We start from the raw sequence: 15115 nt of genomic DNA, 5'->3' as shown, positions 1-15115 counted from the left end.
TCATCTGTATGTGTGTGACACTTAAACGATCCTCTCCATTAAACACAATGACTCGTTGTGACGAACAATCATGCATAGATGCTCGATCCCTCCCCCAATCATGCGTCAGACTCGGGTCCTGTCCTTATCTGTCCTTGAATTCAAACAGAAAATAAAAGTCACATCCATAATGAGCAGATGAGCGTGAAGCCATTGAAAAGCTGACTCCTGGAAACCGTAACTTCACGCCAATTATGCATAAAGCTGCCAAAATGTTGTGTTGATCAACAGTAAATGCTGTACAGCAAAATGAATCAATTATATTAATTAGCAAAACAACTTTTGTTATCATCGCTCAGTGATTTATTGAACATTGCTGTCTTTTATCGTATTGCTGCTGCCGCCGTTGTACAAAAGCAATAAAGCACTGAAAGATTGATTTTTACCACAGTTAAGGGATGTTCTTAGGCACTCGTGAAGCATTAAACTAACGCCAAAAAAAGACACAAGAAATTGTTGCATTTTGCTTCACTTGCTTTTTTCCGGCCTATAAAATCACCGGCTGTAAATACTGTCCCTCAGAAATATGCTTAAACTCCTGCTTGCTTTTCCTTCGCATCCTGACACAACAGTTTTTGTCGCTTCTCCACCCCACCCTGTGTTCCTGTGCAGAAAGTGCCGACTTTGCATTTGGGTTTATGTTATGACAGGACGACATTCATCACATAATGAACTGATGTAAGCTGTTGGGAAGCCTAAATGGAAGCCATCCCAGCCGCTCACAGACTAGCCTCTGGACTCGCTCTGTAATTTAGGCTGAGAGCTCAGGTAATGCTTTATTATTAGGCAGATATCAGCAGAGAATAAACCTGCTGAAGTTGACAGAGACCAGTGTGTTTCTTGATGCAGGTCAGAGTCAGACCGTACATGAGAGAAAGCACAGCTTGGGTTATGGAAAGCACACATGTATGCTGACTTTGTTGCTGAGAGTTATTGACGTTACACTGCTGCCACCTAGTGAAATCAAGCCAAAGACGAACATTAGTATATACTTCAAACCAAAAGCATTAGCTATAAAGGCCAAGTTGCTTTTATGAAAGTTACCATTTTAAACCATTAACGACACACATTTTCATTAAAACATGATTTTATTAAGTGCTATTTTTTTTCTGTGAGCGTATACAGTTTATAACATGTAGGCTACTGTTAATCGTTGGTGATTTAATTGTGTATGTTAGCGCATCTGGATCAAGGACATTTAAGTACATTAGCCATATTGACCAATCAGGATCCAGCATTCAGGACCACATCTATTTTATGAGACTGATTTCGATAATATATACAATACGTTATAAAAACAACCACAGAGTGCTTATTTTATCACTGTTGTTATAATTCCAGAATGTTTTTAAAAGCTAATGAACAGAAATGTGCAGGGCATAATATTGCTAACTAGGTTCCACTCACCAAGCATGAAATGAGAGTAAAAATAGGCTTTGAGGAGTAAACAAGATGCAGTTATTGGTCATTTAGCAGGCAGTAGCAACAATTTTGACTCTCGTGTCACATTTTTAATCTGACATGAGCAAATCAAGTATAATCTGCATCTTCTTCGATATTTTATGTTAACCCGACTTTGCATTTGGGTTTATGTTATGACAGGACGACATTCATCACATAATGAACTGATGTAAGCTGTTGGGAAGCCTAAATGGAAGCCATCCCAGCCGCTCACAGACTAGCCTCTGGACTCGCTCTGTAATTTAGGCTGAGAGCTCAGGTAATGCTTTATTATTAGGCAGATATCAGCAGAGAATAAACCTGCTGAAGTTGACAGAGACCAGTGTGTTTCTTGATGCAGGTCAGAGTCAGACCGTACATGAGAGAAAGCACAGCTTGGGTTATGGAAAGCACACATGTATGCTGACTTTGTTGCTGAGAGTTATTGACGTTACACTGCTGCCACCTAGTGAAATCAAGCCAAAGACGAACATTAGTATATACTTCAAACCAAAAGCATTAGCTATAAAGGCCAAGTTGCTTTTATGAAAGTTACCATTTTAAACCATTAACGACACACATTTTCATTAAAACATGATTTTATTAAGTGCTATTTTTTTCTGTGAGCGTATACAGTTTATAACATGTAGGCTACTGTTAATCGTTGGTGATTTAATTGTGTATGTTAGCGCATCTGGATCAAGGACATTTAAGTACATTAGCCATATTGACCAATCAGGATCCAGCATTCAGGACCACATCTATTTTATGAGACTGATTTCGATAATATATACAATACGTTATAAAAACAACCACAGAGTGCTTATTTTATCACTGTTGTTCGAAGAAGATCTCCGTGACCTCATCCTTATGGCAAATGCGACACTTTTTGGGACAAGGGTCTCCGCACAGACCTATGCAGCGGTGTCCACAGGGCAAGGTGTTGTTACAGGGAACAGAACAAGGTGGACGGTCGCATGGTTCGTGACACAGCTTGGTACAGCTGTGGTGAGGGCACTGCCATTCACAGGGTTCGTTGCAAGGGGCGCAAGGCTGACCGCAAGTCTTCATGCAGGCGCTGTGGATGCAACGGTTCTCGCAGCGAACCGAACATGGTGGACAATCTCTCACACAAGGCTCCCGACACCGATGAGAACACACAAGGGTTTCTTGGCATTTGTGGGTGCATGCTTTGTGCAGGCGACCTTGACAGCATCCATAGCAAGTTCCCGGGCAAGGATGGCCACATTTCAAGGTGGTGCCACATTTAGATCTACAGTTTGGCTCTCTTTTGTGGTCTCTGGAAATGTAGCACGGTTCTTCCTGCATATGTCCACATTTCAACTGCATTTCAACTTTTACCATGCATTGAGTGGTGCAGGACTCTCCACAAGTTGCCTTGCAGGGATGGCCGCATGGGAGGGTCTTTTGGCAAGGCTCTTGGCAGACAAATGTTTCAGGGTCTTGGTGGCAAGGCACCTTCTGATTGTGCTTGCATGACGGAATTATCTTGTCTACGCGTACCTGGCATTTACCGCATTCTTGGTGACAGCGACGTGTACATCTGTGGCCCAGCTCACAAAGCACCTTAGGGCAGTCCTTGGTGCACTTGTATTTCTTGTGCTCAGCATCGTATGGGTGGCACATACGGGTGCAGACATGGCCACAGTCCAGGCGATAATCGCAGGGCTGATCGCAGCCCCCTTCAGGAGCACCTTTGAAGTCCTCACTGCAGGACACATGGATCTGTTTATCCGGATGGTTCTGACAACTCAGCGTCAAAGCACGACCCACTTGTCCTTGCTCTCTCAGAGTGTGAAGAATGTTGCTCCACAGCTTAACGGAGCTGAGCATTTCCATATTTCCGATACAATAGAGACCCATCTTAGCACGAGAAAGGGCAACGCATACACGGTTTGATATGTTCAGGAAGCCAACTCTCCTCTGTAGATTGCTGCGCACCAGAGACAATATGATAATGTCGTTCTCCTCCCCTTGATATTTGTCAACGACATGGACTTTGACTCCAGCGAACTTCAGAGAGGGCATGAGATTACGCAGACAGTGAAGCTGTCCGGTGTAGGTCGTCAAAATGGTGATCTGGGAAGCCTTGTAGCCCTGGAGCAGCAAGTAGCGGCAAAGCGCGACAACAAACTGAGCCTCATGAGGGTTCTGGTGACTCCGTCCATCCTTAATCTCTTCCTCAAAGTGACAATGATCCACGAAAAAGAGATTTGTCAAAAGCCCCTGTAGACCATAAGATGCAGGTGTCAAGTAAATAATAGTACATCATTTACTTTTTAGCAAACTGCGATAAGTATCTGCCTGGGCTGATGTAATACTATAATAAAAGGTTGTGCAATTGTATTTGCTTAAATGACTTACCTTAACATTGTCATACTCAAGCACAGAAGGGTGGTTTTCCAGAGTTTCATAGATATGAGGAGTCAACAGTCGAGCGATGCTTGGCCTCATGCGATGCTAGAATGCATTGAAAAAGAAATAAACAGAACAGGATTGTTGTTTATGTTGCTTTAGCACACGATTCACTAGAAAAATGACTGACATCAGTATATATGAAATCAAATGAGTTACACTTTATTTTTAATATGTGCTCTTACCTATACTTATAGTGTTCTTTCTTGAAAGTACTGATAATAATAACTACATGGGTTAGGGGTTACACTATTTTACAGTATGTGCACTTACCTATACTTACAGTGTTCTTGCCTAAGAAAGTACTGATAATATAAGGTAACTACATAGGTTGAAGGATTGGTTGACTCTTCCAGAATTAAACATTTCCTGATAATTTACTCACCCCTATGTCATCAAAGATGGTCATGTTTTTCTTTCTTCAGTTGAAAAGAAATTTAGGTTTTTCTGGAAAACATTCCTGGATTTGTCCAAATTGCAGTTTAAATGCAGCATCAGTGGGCTCTACACAATCCCAGCCGAGGAATTAGACAAGCATTTTTGGTTAAAAAGTAAATACATTTTTATAAATTTTTTTAGAAAATGATGATAGTTTCGTTTGATAAGACCCTAATTCCTCTGCAATTTGAAACTGCAATTTGGACCTTCAACCATTGATCCCCATTGAAGTCCACTATAAGGAGCAAATTCCAGGAATGTTTTCCTCAAAACCCCTAATTTCCTTTCGACTGAAGAAAGAAAGACATGAACATCTTGGATGACATAAGGGTGAGTAAATTATCAGGAAATTTTGATTAGGTTGAGGGTTAGGTTCAGGGTTAGTACCTAGTTAGTTAGTACCTCAGGGTTAATTCCCAGATATTACCCAGTTATTTTAATTACTATAACAAGTACATAGTATGTACATGCGGAACAGGACTGTAAAATAAAGTGCTACCCTTAAATGGCTGATGCGATTTTACAGAAACTAACCTGGTAGTTAAGGCGCACAAATGGAAAGTTGACTCCGACAAGCCTCTCAAACATCGACACTTCCAGATTGAAATTCTTCGCAAGGTCGTACACTGTTGCACTAGGCCTCAACTGCGCAGATTAAAATGCATAAAGACATGCGTTAACACATAGAATCATCATGGTTGTTTATGCACCATACTAAATATTTATTTCATAAATATTTCATATTATTATATTTAAAATAACTGAAGTGCTTTCTACCTGTTGGTGATCTCCGATCAGTATGAGGTGCTGGCAGGCTTTGCTGAGGGTGGTGATGGTGTGTGCCTCCAACACCTCTGCCGCCTCCTCTACGATCACCAGTCTGGGCTGCAGCTCTTGCAGAGCCTGTCTGTATTTAGCCGCTCCTGTGGTGGTCATACCGTCATCATGGTTGTTTATGCAGCATACTAAATATTTATTTCATAAATATTTCATATTATTATATTTAAAATAACTGAAGTGCTTTCTACCTGTTGGTGATCTCCGATCAGTATGAGGTGCTGGCAGGCTTTGCTGAGGGTGGTGATGGTGTGCGCCTCCAACACCTCTGCCGCCTCCTCTACGATCACCAGTCTGGGCTGCAGCTCTTGCAGAGCCTGTCTGTATTTAGCCGCTCCTGTGGTGGTCATACCCACGACCCGAGCCTGTTGCAGCACACACAGATCCTCACGACGGCGGATTTCATTGAGCCGCTCCGCTGCGTCCTGATACTCCTTCTCAGAGGCAAGGGCCTCAGTGCGAAGATAACTCCGGTAGCGCAAAACCCAAAGACTGAAGGAGAAAACAAAGATGTTTATAACATGAATCTAATCTAGCTGGTTTATATTTTACATTTTAAATCTTGTTAGTTCACTGGAGTGGCATAAAGAAGTTTGTAGGTGAATGCTGCCATCTAGTGGGTTGTTTATGCAGCATACTAAATATTTATTTCATAAATATTTCATATTATTATATTTAAAATAACTGAAGTGCTTTCTACCTGTTGGTGATCTCCGATCAGTATGAGGTGCTGGCAGGCTTTGCTGAGGGTGGTGATGGTGTGTGCCTCCAACACCTCTGCCGCCTCCTCTACGATCACCAGTCTGGGCTGCAGCTCTTGCAGAGCCTGTCTGTATTTAGCCGCTCCTGTGGTGGTCATACCGACGACCCGAGCCTGTTGCAGCACACACAGATCCTCACGACGGCGGATTTCATTGAGCCGCTCCGCTGCGTCCTGATACTCCTTCTCAGAGGCAAGGGCCTCAGTGCGAAGATAACTCCGGTAGCGCAAAACCCAAAGACTGAAGGAGAAAACAAAGATGTTTATAACATGAATCTAATATAGCTGGTTTATATTTTACATTTTAAATCTTGTTAGTTCACTGGAGTGGCATAAAGAAGTTTGTAGGTGAATGCTGCCATCTAGTGCAGGGAATGTGTGTGTGTGTGTGTGTGTGAGTGTGTGTGTCTTACCGATACAGTCTCCATCTGTCTTTCAGACTGAGGATCCACACATCCCTGATTTGTCTTTCTTCTTCCACACTCATGGCTGAAGTCTTCCTCAGCTCTTTTTTAGCCATTTGCTTCATTTTTTTCTTCTGGTGGCCTTGCACCTAGGCACACATCAGCAGAAAAGTAGCACCGAGCTCATCACAACAACACACTCATGGTGCACAGCAATGCCTTACAATCAACATGAAATTTCACCATTTTTCTTTTACAGTGTAACATTTCCAAGTAAAACAGGTCATTTAAATTCTTGCATAACCCTGGCTTGTATGATGCTTTTTTTTTTAGTTTGACAACCATAGGAAACCATTCATGTTCATTGCATGCAAAAAAGCAGCATGAAGTTTACGCTGAACATCTTTTATGTTCCACATTAGAAAGAAACGTGTTCAGAACAACATGATGCTGAGTGATATTCCAAGTTAAAATGTTCATACTTTACATTTTAAGTATAAATACGATGTTATATTTTTTAGATTTAAAATTTAAATAAACAAAAGTCTGAGACCTACATCAAAAGAATAATTATAACATTCATTTTTAAATCCATTAAAATTCTTTTAAAAAAAAAAATGTAATTGACGTTTACCATCTTCAGTTTGTTTTAAATAGTCCTGCACCGTTACAAATGCATTTTTCAACGAGTTCCATGTAATCTCAATTAATATCAGCTCATAAAAAGTTTACCTTATATTAATAATTCTAAATAATATAATTTAAATGGAATAATTAATTAATTTTAAAATGATTGTCATAACTGTTTGTTTATGTGTGTGTGTGTGTGTGTACATTTTTATGAATATAATGTAAACTGTTTTCAATCCAATATAAATGATTAAATAATGCATGAATTCTCATACCTGCCATTCCTCTTCTTCAGTCTGATTCTGAGCCTGACTCTGGACCTGAGCCTGGGCCTGGGCTGGTTCTTGTGGTTCAGCATAATTCAGGTTCATAGCCAGCATCAACTCAGCCATGTCAGCGATGTTTTTCTCTTCTCGTCTCAGCTTTTTCCAGTCTTTATCCCCGTGCTCCGCATCCACCACTATCCTCTCGGCCTGGATCAGATCCGCCTCTTCATCGATATCTATCAGTTCCTCATCCTCCAGCTGTGCCCCGTCTTCATCTGCCGCCTCTGAGAAAGAAAGCGAGAAAGGATTGCAATGCTGAATTTGCCATTTATTCTTCTGGCATACGTTTATTGTCATAGCAGATTAGTAATGTAAGCCTTTATATGTCCTGATTTCAAACAACATTGAAAAACCACCTTCTCAGCTTGCACAAAACTTAAGAAAATATCTCTAGTTTGCTTAAAATCAACATATCGGGACACAGATGTGAAGCACATCCAACATTTAAGTTTTTTTGTGCTTTATCAACATGCAAAAATAAAATGGTTTATTTTAATGATGTGCTTGGTCATGAAAACTGATCACAAGTGGAGACACAGACTAGGCCTCAATCAGCAGGAGGCTCTGATGAGCTGCAGAAAAAAATATTATACTGGCACTGTATTTATGCCAATAACTAGGTAATGCAGAATACTTTGTCTTATAAATAGTTTGGCAGTTGTTGCATCAATTAATAAATGATAATAAATACTGCATCTCAGTGGTGAGAGAAAATCATTGTGCATTAAAGAATGAAGGAAATCCCACAAAACAGCCATTCCTTTCTTTAACGAGCATGCGCTGAAAGAACTGAACTTTAATGATGATGTGGAGTATTTTTCAATCCACAGTTTATCTGACCACATACAGAGCATAAAAATGAATGTTGTTAGTCTATTAGTCTCTCACCCGCTCCACCTGTTGGTTGTGACCCCTGCAAAAAACCACAGAATCCGATGCCGAGCCACTCCGCTATCATTGAAGGCTTATTTTTCCCCACACTCTCAAATCCATCTAACACCTAACACAGAAGGAAAGAAGATTTTGCTAATTATTGAGTACAATCATATGTACATATTTCAGGTTTGCCTATCATATTTGATACAGGCTTTTATTGTTCATATTGTGACCCTGAAGCACAAAAGCAGTCTTAAGTCGCTGGGGTATATTTGTAGCAATAGCCAACAATGCATTGTATGGGTCAAAATTATAGATTTTTCTTTTATGCCAAAAATCATTAGTATATTAAATAAAGATCATGTTCCATGAAGATATCTTGTACATCTCCTACCGTAAATATATCAAAACTTCATTTTTGATTAGTAATATGCATTGCTAAGAACTTCATTTGGACAACTTTAAAGATGATTTTCCCAATATTTAGATTTTTTGCACCCTCAGATTCCAGATTTTCAAATAGTTGCATCTCGGCCAAATATTGTCCAATCCTAACAAACCATACATCAATGGAAAGCTTATTTATGATGCATAAATCTCAATTTCGAAAAATGGACCCTTATGACTGGGTTTTGCGATCCAGGGTCACATGTAGTATGATATAGTGTGAATATGGGGGGGAAAACTGCTGTTTTATTCAGAGGCCGAAACTGAGCAAAAATATGAAACTTGGTGCAATTGGTGGATTTAAAGGAATCTTTAAAAACAAGAGAAGCACCAGCTGAAGCTGGATGTTTGTACAATTACACTAAAAGTATAAATTACCAATCAGACAACAGAAGGCACAGAGTTGATTGTGAGCAGCAGGTTTTGTGTAACAGGTTTTACAGCTAAGTTTTGATTGTGTTGATAATTTAAAGGCCTTAGAAATTTGCATATCAGATACGATACAGTAGATTTATAGGTCTGAAATTCACAGCTGCTGAATGCCAAATGCAGTCTCATTGGGAATTGCAACATACTACACTGTTTAAAGAATGATTGTCTGATTATAATTGACGAAAGTGAATCAAATCAAACGGCATACTAGCTTGTGCCGTTGTTTAGCTCAGATGTTCAGGGTAAAATATCATACTGCAAAATATAGCTTCATCGTGACCTGTATACACTATTTATGAATGGCATGTCTGATAGCTGTGGCAAAGCGTTTCAGAGCCATCGTGTGTGTGTGGCACTCACTGGCTGTAGACACAGACTGGCCCAGTGCTGAGAAGAGATGTAATTCTCCAGGAAGTCTTCTTTAAGGACGCCACGCAAGCTGCACTCCAGCTGAACGGACTGTCTCTTTAAGAGCTCCTGTGCAGCCTCCATCTGTGTGTAGATCTGTGGACATACAGCACAACCCATTAGAACATAACTGGCACATAACTGTTCTCAGACAACTTTTGGATTTGTCTTCTGCCATTTTTACAAGAATGATTTACTAATAAAAACGTTGCATCTAATTAATATATTAAACATTACATCAATCAGATATTTAATGCTTTTTTAGAAACAGTTTCAAAAATAAAGAGGGTTTTCATAATTTATTCACTCTTGTGTCAATTTAAACTTTTTTATTCAAAACCTGAGTGTTTACAGCAGGTTTTTAATGGTTAACTAAAACTAAAATCATTAATAACAATAATAATAATAATAATAATAGCAAGCAACTATTAAATGAACTAATATAAAATTAAATTTTATTTCAGCTATGTGCTAAGGCAACATTTCTCATTTTCGTTTAGATTAAATAAAGCACTAAAATAACAAAAAATAAATTGATTCTATTTAGACATATTTTTAAAAAAAAATATATATATATATATATATATATATATATATATCAAAATGACAAAACACAAATTTACTAAAACTTCAAATAAAAATAAAATGAAAACAAAAATAACTAGTATAAAATATTTATAAAAATTACCACAGTATATCAATAATACTAAAATAACACTGGTTACAAAATTATTTTTATTCTATTGACAGTCCTGAGGAATAATAGATTAGTATAAACTATACACTAAACTAAAATAAAATAAAATAAAATAAACAAATGTCATAATGAAATCTGAGTTATGTCCATAATAGAGGACTCACTTCATGATGGGCTCTCCTCAGGTGTTGTGGCAAATTTTTGCGGAAGTTTGATGCCCTGGTCAGCTCCCTCAGGCCGAAGGGCTTTAGAGTTTCACTGTTACTTCGTCCTCCAACTCTTACAATGCCCTCTTTTAAAAATCCATGGATGCCTGGGACAAAAGTTATGAAATATCTCATTATTTCATACATGAAGCTGTAGAGTTATCCTTTACTGGACTAGAATGAACTCTCTGGAGAAGCCATAAAGTTCAAAGTCCCTTAAATGCTTAAAAGAAAATCTCTTCTGAGACACATGACATGTTTTATTATTTGCCTTCCATTTTATCTTATTGTTGGCTCTTAGAAACAACTGAGAGATCTCATTTGTGACCTACCCATGTTTCTCCCTGCTTTTATCCACAAAAAGCTAAAAAAAAAAGCAACAAGGTTTTATAAATACCACACAGATATAGTTATTAGCACCGTACCTTCCAGAAACTGGTCAAGAGCATGATTGGTATAGCAGACCACCAGCATAGGACAACCATTTGACCAGGCCTCATGGTTCTCTAGCAAAGCCCGAGCGATCTTCAGGCCTACATGCGTCTTTCCTGCAAAGAGGAAAACAAACAGGATCTTCACATTTACAGTTTAGAAAAAGAACAATCTTGCAGAACAAAACCAGATGTCTTTGCAATCCAGAAACAGGTTGCATCTATTATGTTGTTATTATTAAAATTTTTGCGCATATTTGCAACTTGGTCTCGAGAGTACTACATTGGTTCACAGCAACCTCTAGTCACAGATCAGTCACCTGTTCCTGGCGGTCCCTGTATGATGACCAGTTCATTGGTTAAGGCCAGTTTAAGTGCTTCAAGTTGGCTTTCATCAAGACCCATTTTTTCCTCATCAGGCCAGGCATGTGGGGTCAAGGGGTTAAAGGGTGGAATCTTCTTCTGTCCTTCTGCCATGATGCTAGACAGATCATATGACCTTCCCTCCACCCGAAGGTAAGCTGGAGGATCTACATCTGTGTTGCACTCCACTATGTACCTAAAACAACAAAAACGTGCGGTGTGGTGTTTACCAAGTTAAGCACGACTATTATTATTGTTCAGACCTGGAACTGATGATGCAAAGCCTTGGCAGTGAGTACTTTTGACTTAATACCACCTAGGAATCACCTAGAACACCCAAGCAACCACAACACACTCTAAAACCATTCGGAATACTTTATTCATATAGCAATGCTCTAGAAACCAGCCAAGTAAGAAAGACTCACATTTACTTTAATTATGCATACCTTTGAAAGGGAACATCGTTCTCGTTTTGCTCCTTAAGACCTTCTAGGACATATCGGTAGGCCTCAAAGTAAGCCGTAGTCTCGACCATAAGGAAGGAGTCTGAGGGCTGAACACTGGCCAACCTGGCCCTGCTGTCAGAAGAAAAACAGAGATGCACCTGTCCCTGCTTCAGGAGCTTCGGATCCCGATCGGTAACGGTGGCGAACAGGAAGGTTTCGAAGTTGTCCATGGAGAGACAGACAAGGGATCCGTAAAGCAAACGTTTGGAATTTTCCCACCGGACAAACTGTAAGAGAAGATACAATGAAATAAACTTATAGAAGGAGGAAGGGATGCACAATATTATCAGAATGTTATCGGAATCGGCTGATATTGGCTTAAAATGCAAATATCGGCATCGGCTCGATATGAAAAAAAAATGCCGATATGCCTTGCCGATAAGACTAATAACTCGCATATAAGTGAAATACTCTTATATTTTTACAGATTTATTGATTAATGTGTAATATATAATTAAAAATAATTTGTTTATTATCTCTGCACAGAAGAGACTTGGTGTTGTTTCAGAACAAAAGGAAATATATCGGTATCGCCATTGGTTATCGGCCAAAATGAGTAGAAAAATATCGGCAAATTGATACCAACCAAATTGTGCATCCCTAATAGGAGGACATGTTTGGGAGCTATAGAGTACATAGAGTTCTCTCGGACAACTTGTAGTTTGTGATTACCTCAAGAAGCCGTGAGTTAAACTGCACTTTGTAGGCAATTCCCATTGGTGTGCAGAGTGGCAAAATCAATCGGGTGTCATAGTAGACTCTGATGTCATCGAAATGCCTCTTTTTCATTGGTATTCCATCGACAGCCTCACTGTGCAGGATACTCAGGAGCTCCCTGACACCCTCTCGCAGCGGCCTCACGAAATCTTCACGCAGAAGTCTGAAGTGTGTGTCTAGATAGATGCGAGTGTTAGGGAAGCTTTGAGACATTATGTTGGGTCTCAGGAATGGCTTCTGGTCTAGGTGGAACTCCTCAGTGGTTGGATAGATGCTCATCGTCCTGAAGTCTTCTTCCCCAGGTGGGGCATCCTCATCTGCTGCCAGGAAGGAGTAGTTATCTGATCGCAAGGTGCCTTCCCTTGATTTTTCCTGGAGATGGTCCACCAAACCCTGCACCCTCTCTAAGTCTTCATCAGTATTGTCGAGAATATCCACACCAGAGGCACGCAACTGGTTGACGGTCAGTTTCAAAAGAGCCACCAACATGGAAACTGACTGGATAGAGCTGTGCGGAAACATGTTGAGAACTTCAGAGAGAAGGCTGATGATGTTGCTCAAATGTTGGGGATACTGCTCCCTTCGAGCTTGCTCGCAATCCGACATCATTCCAGTCACATGATACGGCAGACCGTTACGGAAAAACGGAGAGTCCTTGACGATGCCAGCCAAGTGCAGCACGATCTTGCGATCAATTCGAGACTCAAAGGCCTTGCAGAGAACTTGACAAACCAGCTGCACCAGGTCGCTTCTCATCGTATTGTCGTCAAGCAGATTCTTGAGCCCAGTGCTATATGAAAGGGTGATGGCCACTTCGGATGCTTCTTTCTCCAACAGGCCTTCAAGCGTTTTATACCCCAGCTTGCGTACTTCAGGGGTGCCGTCTCTCCCTCTTCCTCTTCCATTTCCCCCTCTACCTCTCTGAGCTTCTACTCTTCCTCTTTGAGGTTCTTCACCTTGTGGTCCAACTCTTCCATCAGTCATACTTTCATTGGCTTGTTGGTGACCCATGTTTTCAGGACGGCGAGGAGCTGGAAGTAAATAATTTACATAATGTTGATGCATGAGCCCTTGAACAGGTCTCCCAAACCCTCGAGAGTGTAAAGATGCATTAGTTAGGCCTCCTCTTATCACAGGGCGGTGGGTGTTGTTCCCACTTGGCTTTCCTTGATGATGGTGCTGGTTATCTCCTCTCCTCTGTCCTCGTCCCCTTCCATCTCCTCCTCCTCTTGCACCTTGAAATATTTCCTCTGGCCATCGTTCCCTTTGGCTGTTTGTACTTCCACTGGCTTGTTGGTGACCTCGACCCCTTCCTTCTCCTCCTCTTCCTCCTCTTCCCTCCCCTCGGCCACCTCTGCTGCTTCCTCTGCTTCGACTGGGAGACCTGCTTGCTTGTCTTTGACCAGGCACAGATCCATCTGTTGAAAAAATAGATATTGTGGTGTATAAGTAATAAGAACGCATACTGAGCGACCAAGTTAAATAAAGCAATGTAAAGAGGTAAAAACCTATACCTCTTCTTTGATGGGCACTGAAGCCTCCTCTTCCTCTGTGCTGTCCTCCTCCTCTTGGATTGACCATTCTAATATATCTGCAGAGCGATTATACCAATACAGTAAACAAATAATAGAAAATAATTCCTCTCTGTAGATAACGGATATACCTTTACTCCCCTCTAGGTGGACATCTATCTGGTTGAAACCCTGGATCTAATACAATGACTTTCATACATTTTAGTTTTTCTCAGTCACTTTGGTACATTTCTTCAATCATCTTTAACATTTGCAAAACAGTAAGCAAGTGCATTTCTTAAAACGTTGCATACATGCAAACAAACTTTCATAAAAAGCCTGTAACTTCAAAATCCTTCCTTTATCTCAGAAAAGTAAATATTGTCAATGAACCTACATTCATATATGATTAGTCTGCTTGGTCAAATTGAGCTGATATCTGAACCGGACACATTATTGAATTATTGATCTGCCACTGTGAAATTTCAGTTAAATCAGTGTAGTTATCAACACAGACTAGAGAGCATGATATGGACAACACACTATATATATAGCCTATATGTGTGTGTGTGTGTGTGTGTGTAGGCCTATGTATGTATATGTATATATATGTGTGTGTGTGTGCGTATGTAACATTCACGATTAAACATGTTTTTATATAATTTTTTCTAAATGTTTTATTGTACCGTTACAATATATATTGTGAAATGAGAATATTATTCGCGTTCTTGCTTTTAAAATTTTTTTTAAAATTGAATGACGAGGTTAAAAAAAAAAAAAAAAAAAAAAACTGTTTCTATTTGAGACGAGTAAAACCAGCAGCAGCAAATGACACCAGATATAAAATATAAATAATAGTATAAACAAAGCGATTCTTATTTAATATGATCTTCAGCACTCACCTGGTTATGGTGTCTTCAGTATTAGTGCGTCTTTCTTCTCCTCGGTGGCTTTAAATAGCTACCGGTTTAGTTTCGTTTCTCGAGGCTGTGGGCGGACCGTCAGCCGGTTTCTCTGAGTCAGAACCGAAAGTGACGAACGGAAAAAAGACTCGGTTACCGTGGAGAGATTTACAGACATGCGCAATAGGTGAGAGCGGGGTAAGTTGTCACAAGCGATGCATCCCAGTATTGGGGTTTCGAGTCCAAAACTCTGACATAGTGCATTGGTCACATCAGTAAACAGTTCCCTGGAAACAGAATCGATTTAGA

General features: G+C 40.0%; 2 protein-coding genes across 2 annotated transcripts; both read right to left on the bottom strand.

The window, feature by feature from the left end:
- Positions 1-2310: 2310 nt before the first annotated feature.
- On the bottom strand, positions 2311-13404 carry LOC107553904 (NFX1-type zinc finger-containing protein 1-like). The gene is made up of 13 exons (XM_016236253.1): positions 12349-13404; positions 11617-11903; positions 11128-11366; positions 10802-10924; positions 10335-10483; positions 9426-9569; positions 8199-8310; positions 7260-7534; positions 6364-6503; positions 5891-6191; positions 4888-4998; positions 3865-3960; positions 2311-3726 (listed from the first exon to the last, which is right to left on the bottom strand). The coding sequence occupies exons 1-13, from the start codon at positions 13402-13404 to the stop codon at positions 2311-2313; spliced, it is 4449 nt and encodes a 1482-aa protein (XP_016091739.1).
- On the bottom strand, positions 13279-14855 carry LOC107553910 (neurofilament medium polypeptide-like). The gene is made up of 3 exons (XM_016236260.1): positions 14807-14855; positions 13908-13984; positions 13279-13811 (listed from the first exon to the last, which is right to left on the bottom strand). Exon 3 carries the CDS (start codon positions 13809-13811, stop codon positions 13524-13526), a length of 288 nt encoding a protein of 95 aa, XP_016091746.1. The 5' UTR covers positions 13908-13984; positions 14807-14855; the 3' UTR covers positions 13279-13523.
- Positions 14856-15115: the final 260 nt, after the last annotated feature.

This window comes from Sinocyclocheilus grahami, unplaced genomic scaffold, assembly GCF_001515645.1.
Source record: "Sinocyclocheilus grahami isolate Dianchi unplaced genomic scaffold, SAMN03320097.WGS_v1.1 scaffold485.1, whole genome shotgun sequence".
Classification (NCBI taxonomy): Eukaryota; Metazoa; Chordata; class Actinopteri; order Cypriniformes; family Cyprinidae; genus Sinocyclocheilus; species Sinocyclocheilus grahami.
This window is presented reverse-complemented; position numbering and strand designations above follow the sequence as displayed.

Bases quoted from the DNA above. Each gene is read 5' to 3' on its own strand.
- LOC107553904 (XM_016236253.1), bottom strand. From the start codon at position 13,404: ATGGGTCACCAACAAGCCAATGAAAGTATGACTGATGGAAGAGTTGGA. The intron at 7,535-8,198 runs GTGAGAGACTAA...TTTCTTTCTCAG, and splicing joins ACAACCAACAGGTGGAGCGG to AGGCGGCAGATGAAGACGGG. The intron at 3,961-4,887 runs GTTAGTTTCTGT...AATGCATTCTAG, and splicing joins TTGTGCGCCTTAACTACCAG to CATCGCATGAGGCCAAGCAT.
- LOC107553910 (XM_016236260.1), bottom strand. From the start codon at position 13,811: ATGGATCTGTGCCTGGTCAAAGACAAGCAAGCAGGTCTCCCAGTCGAA.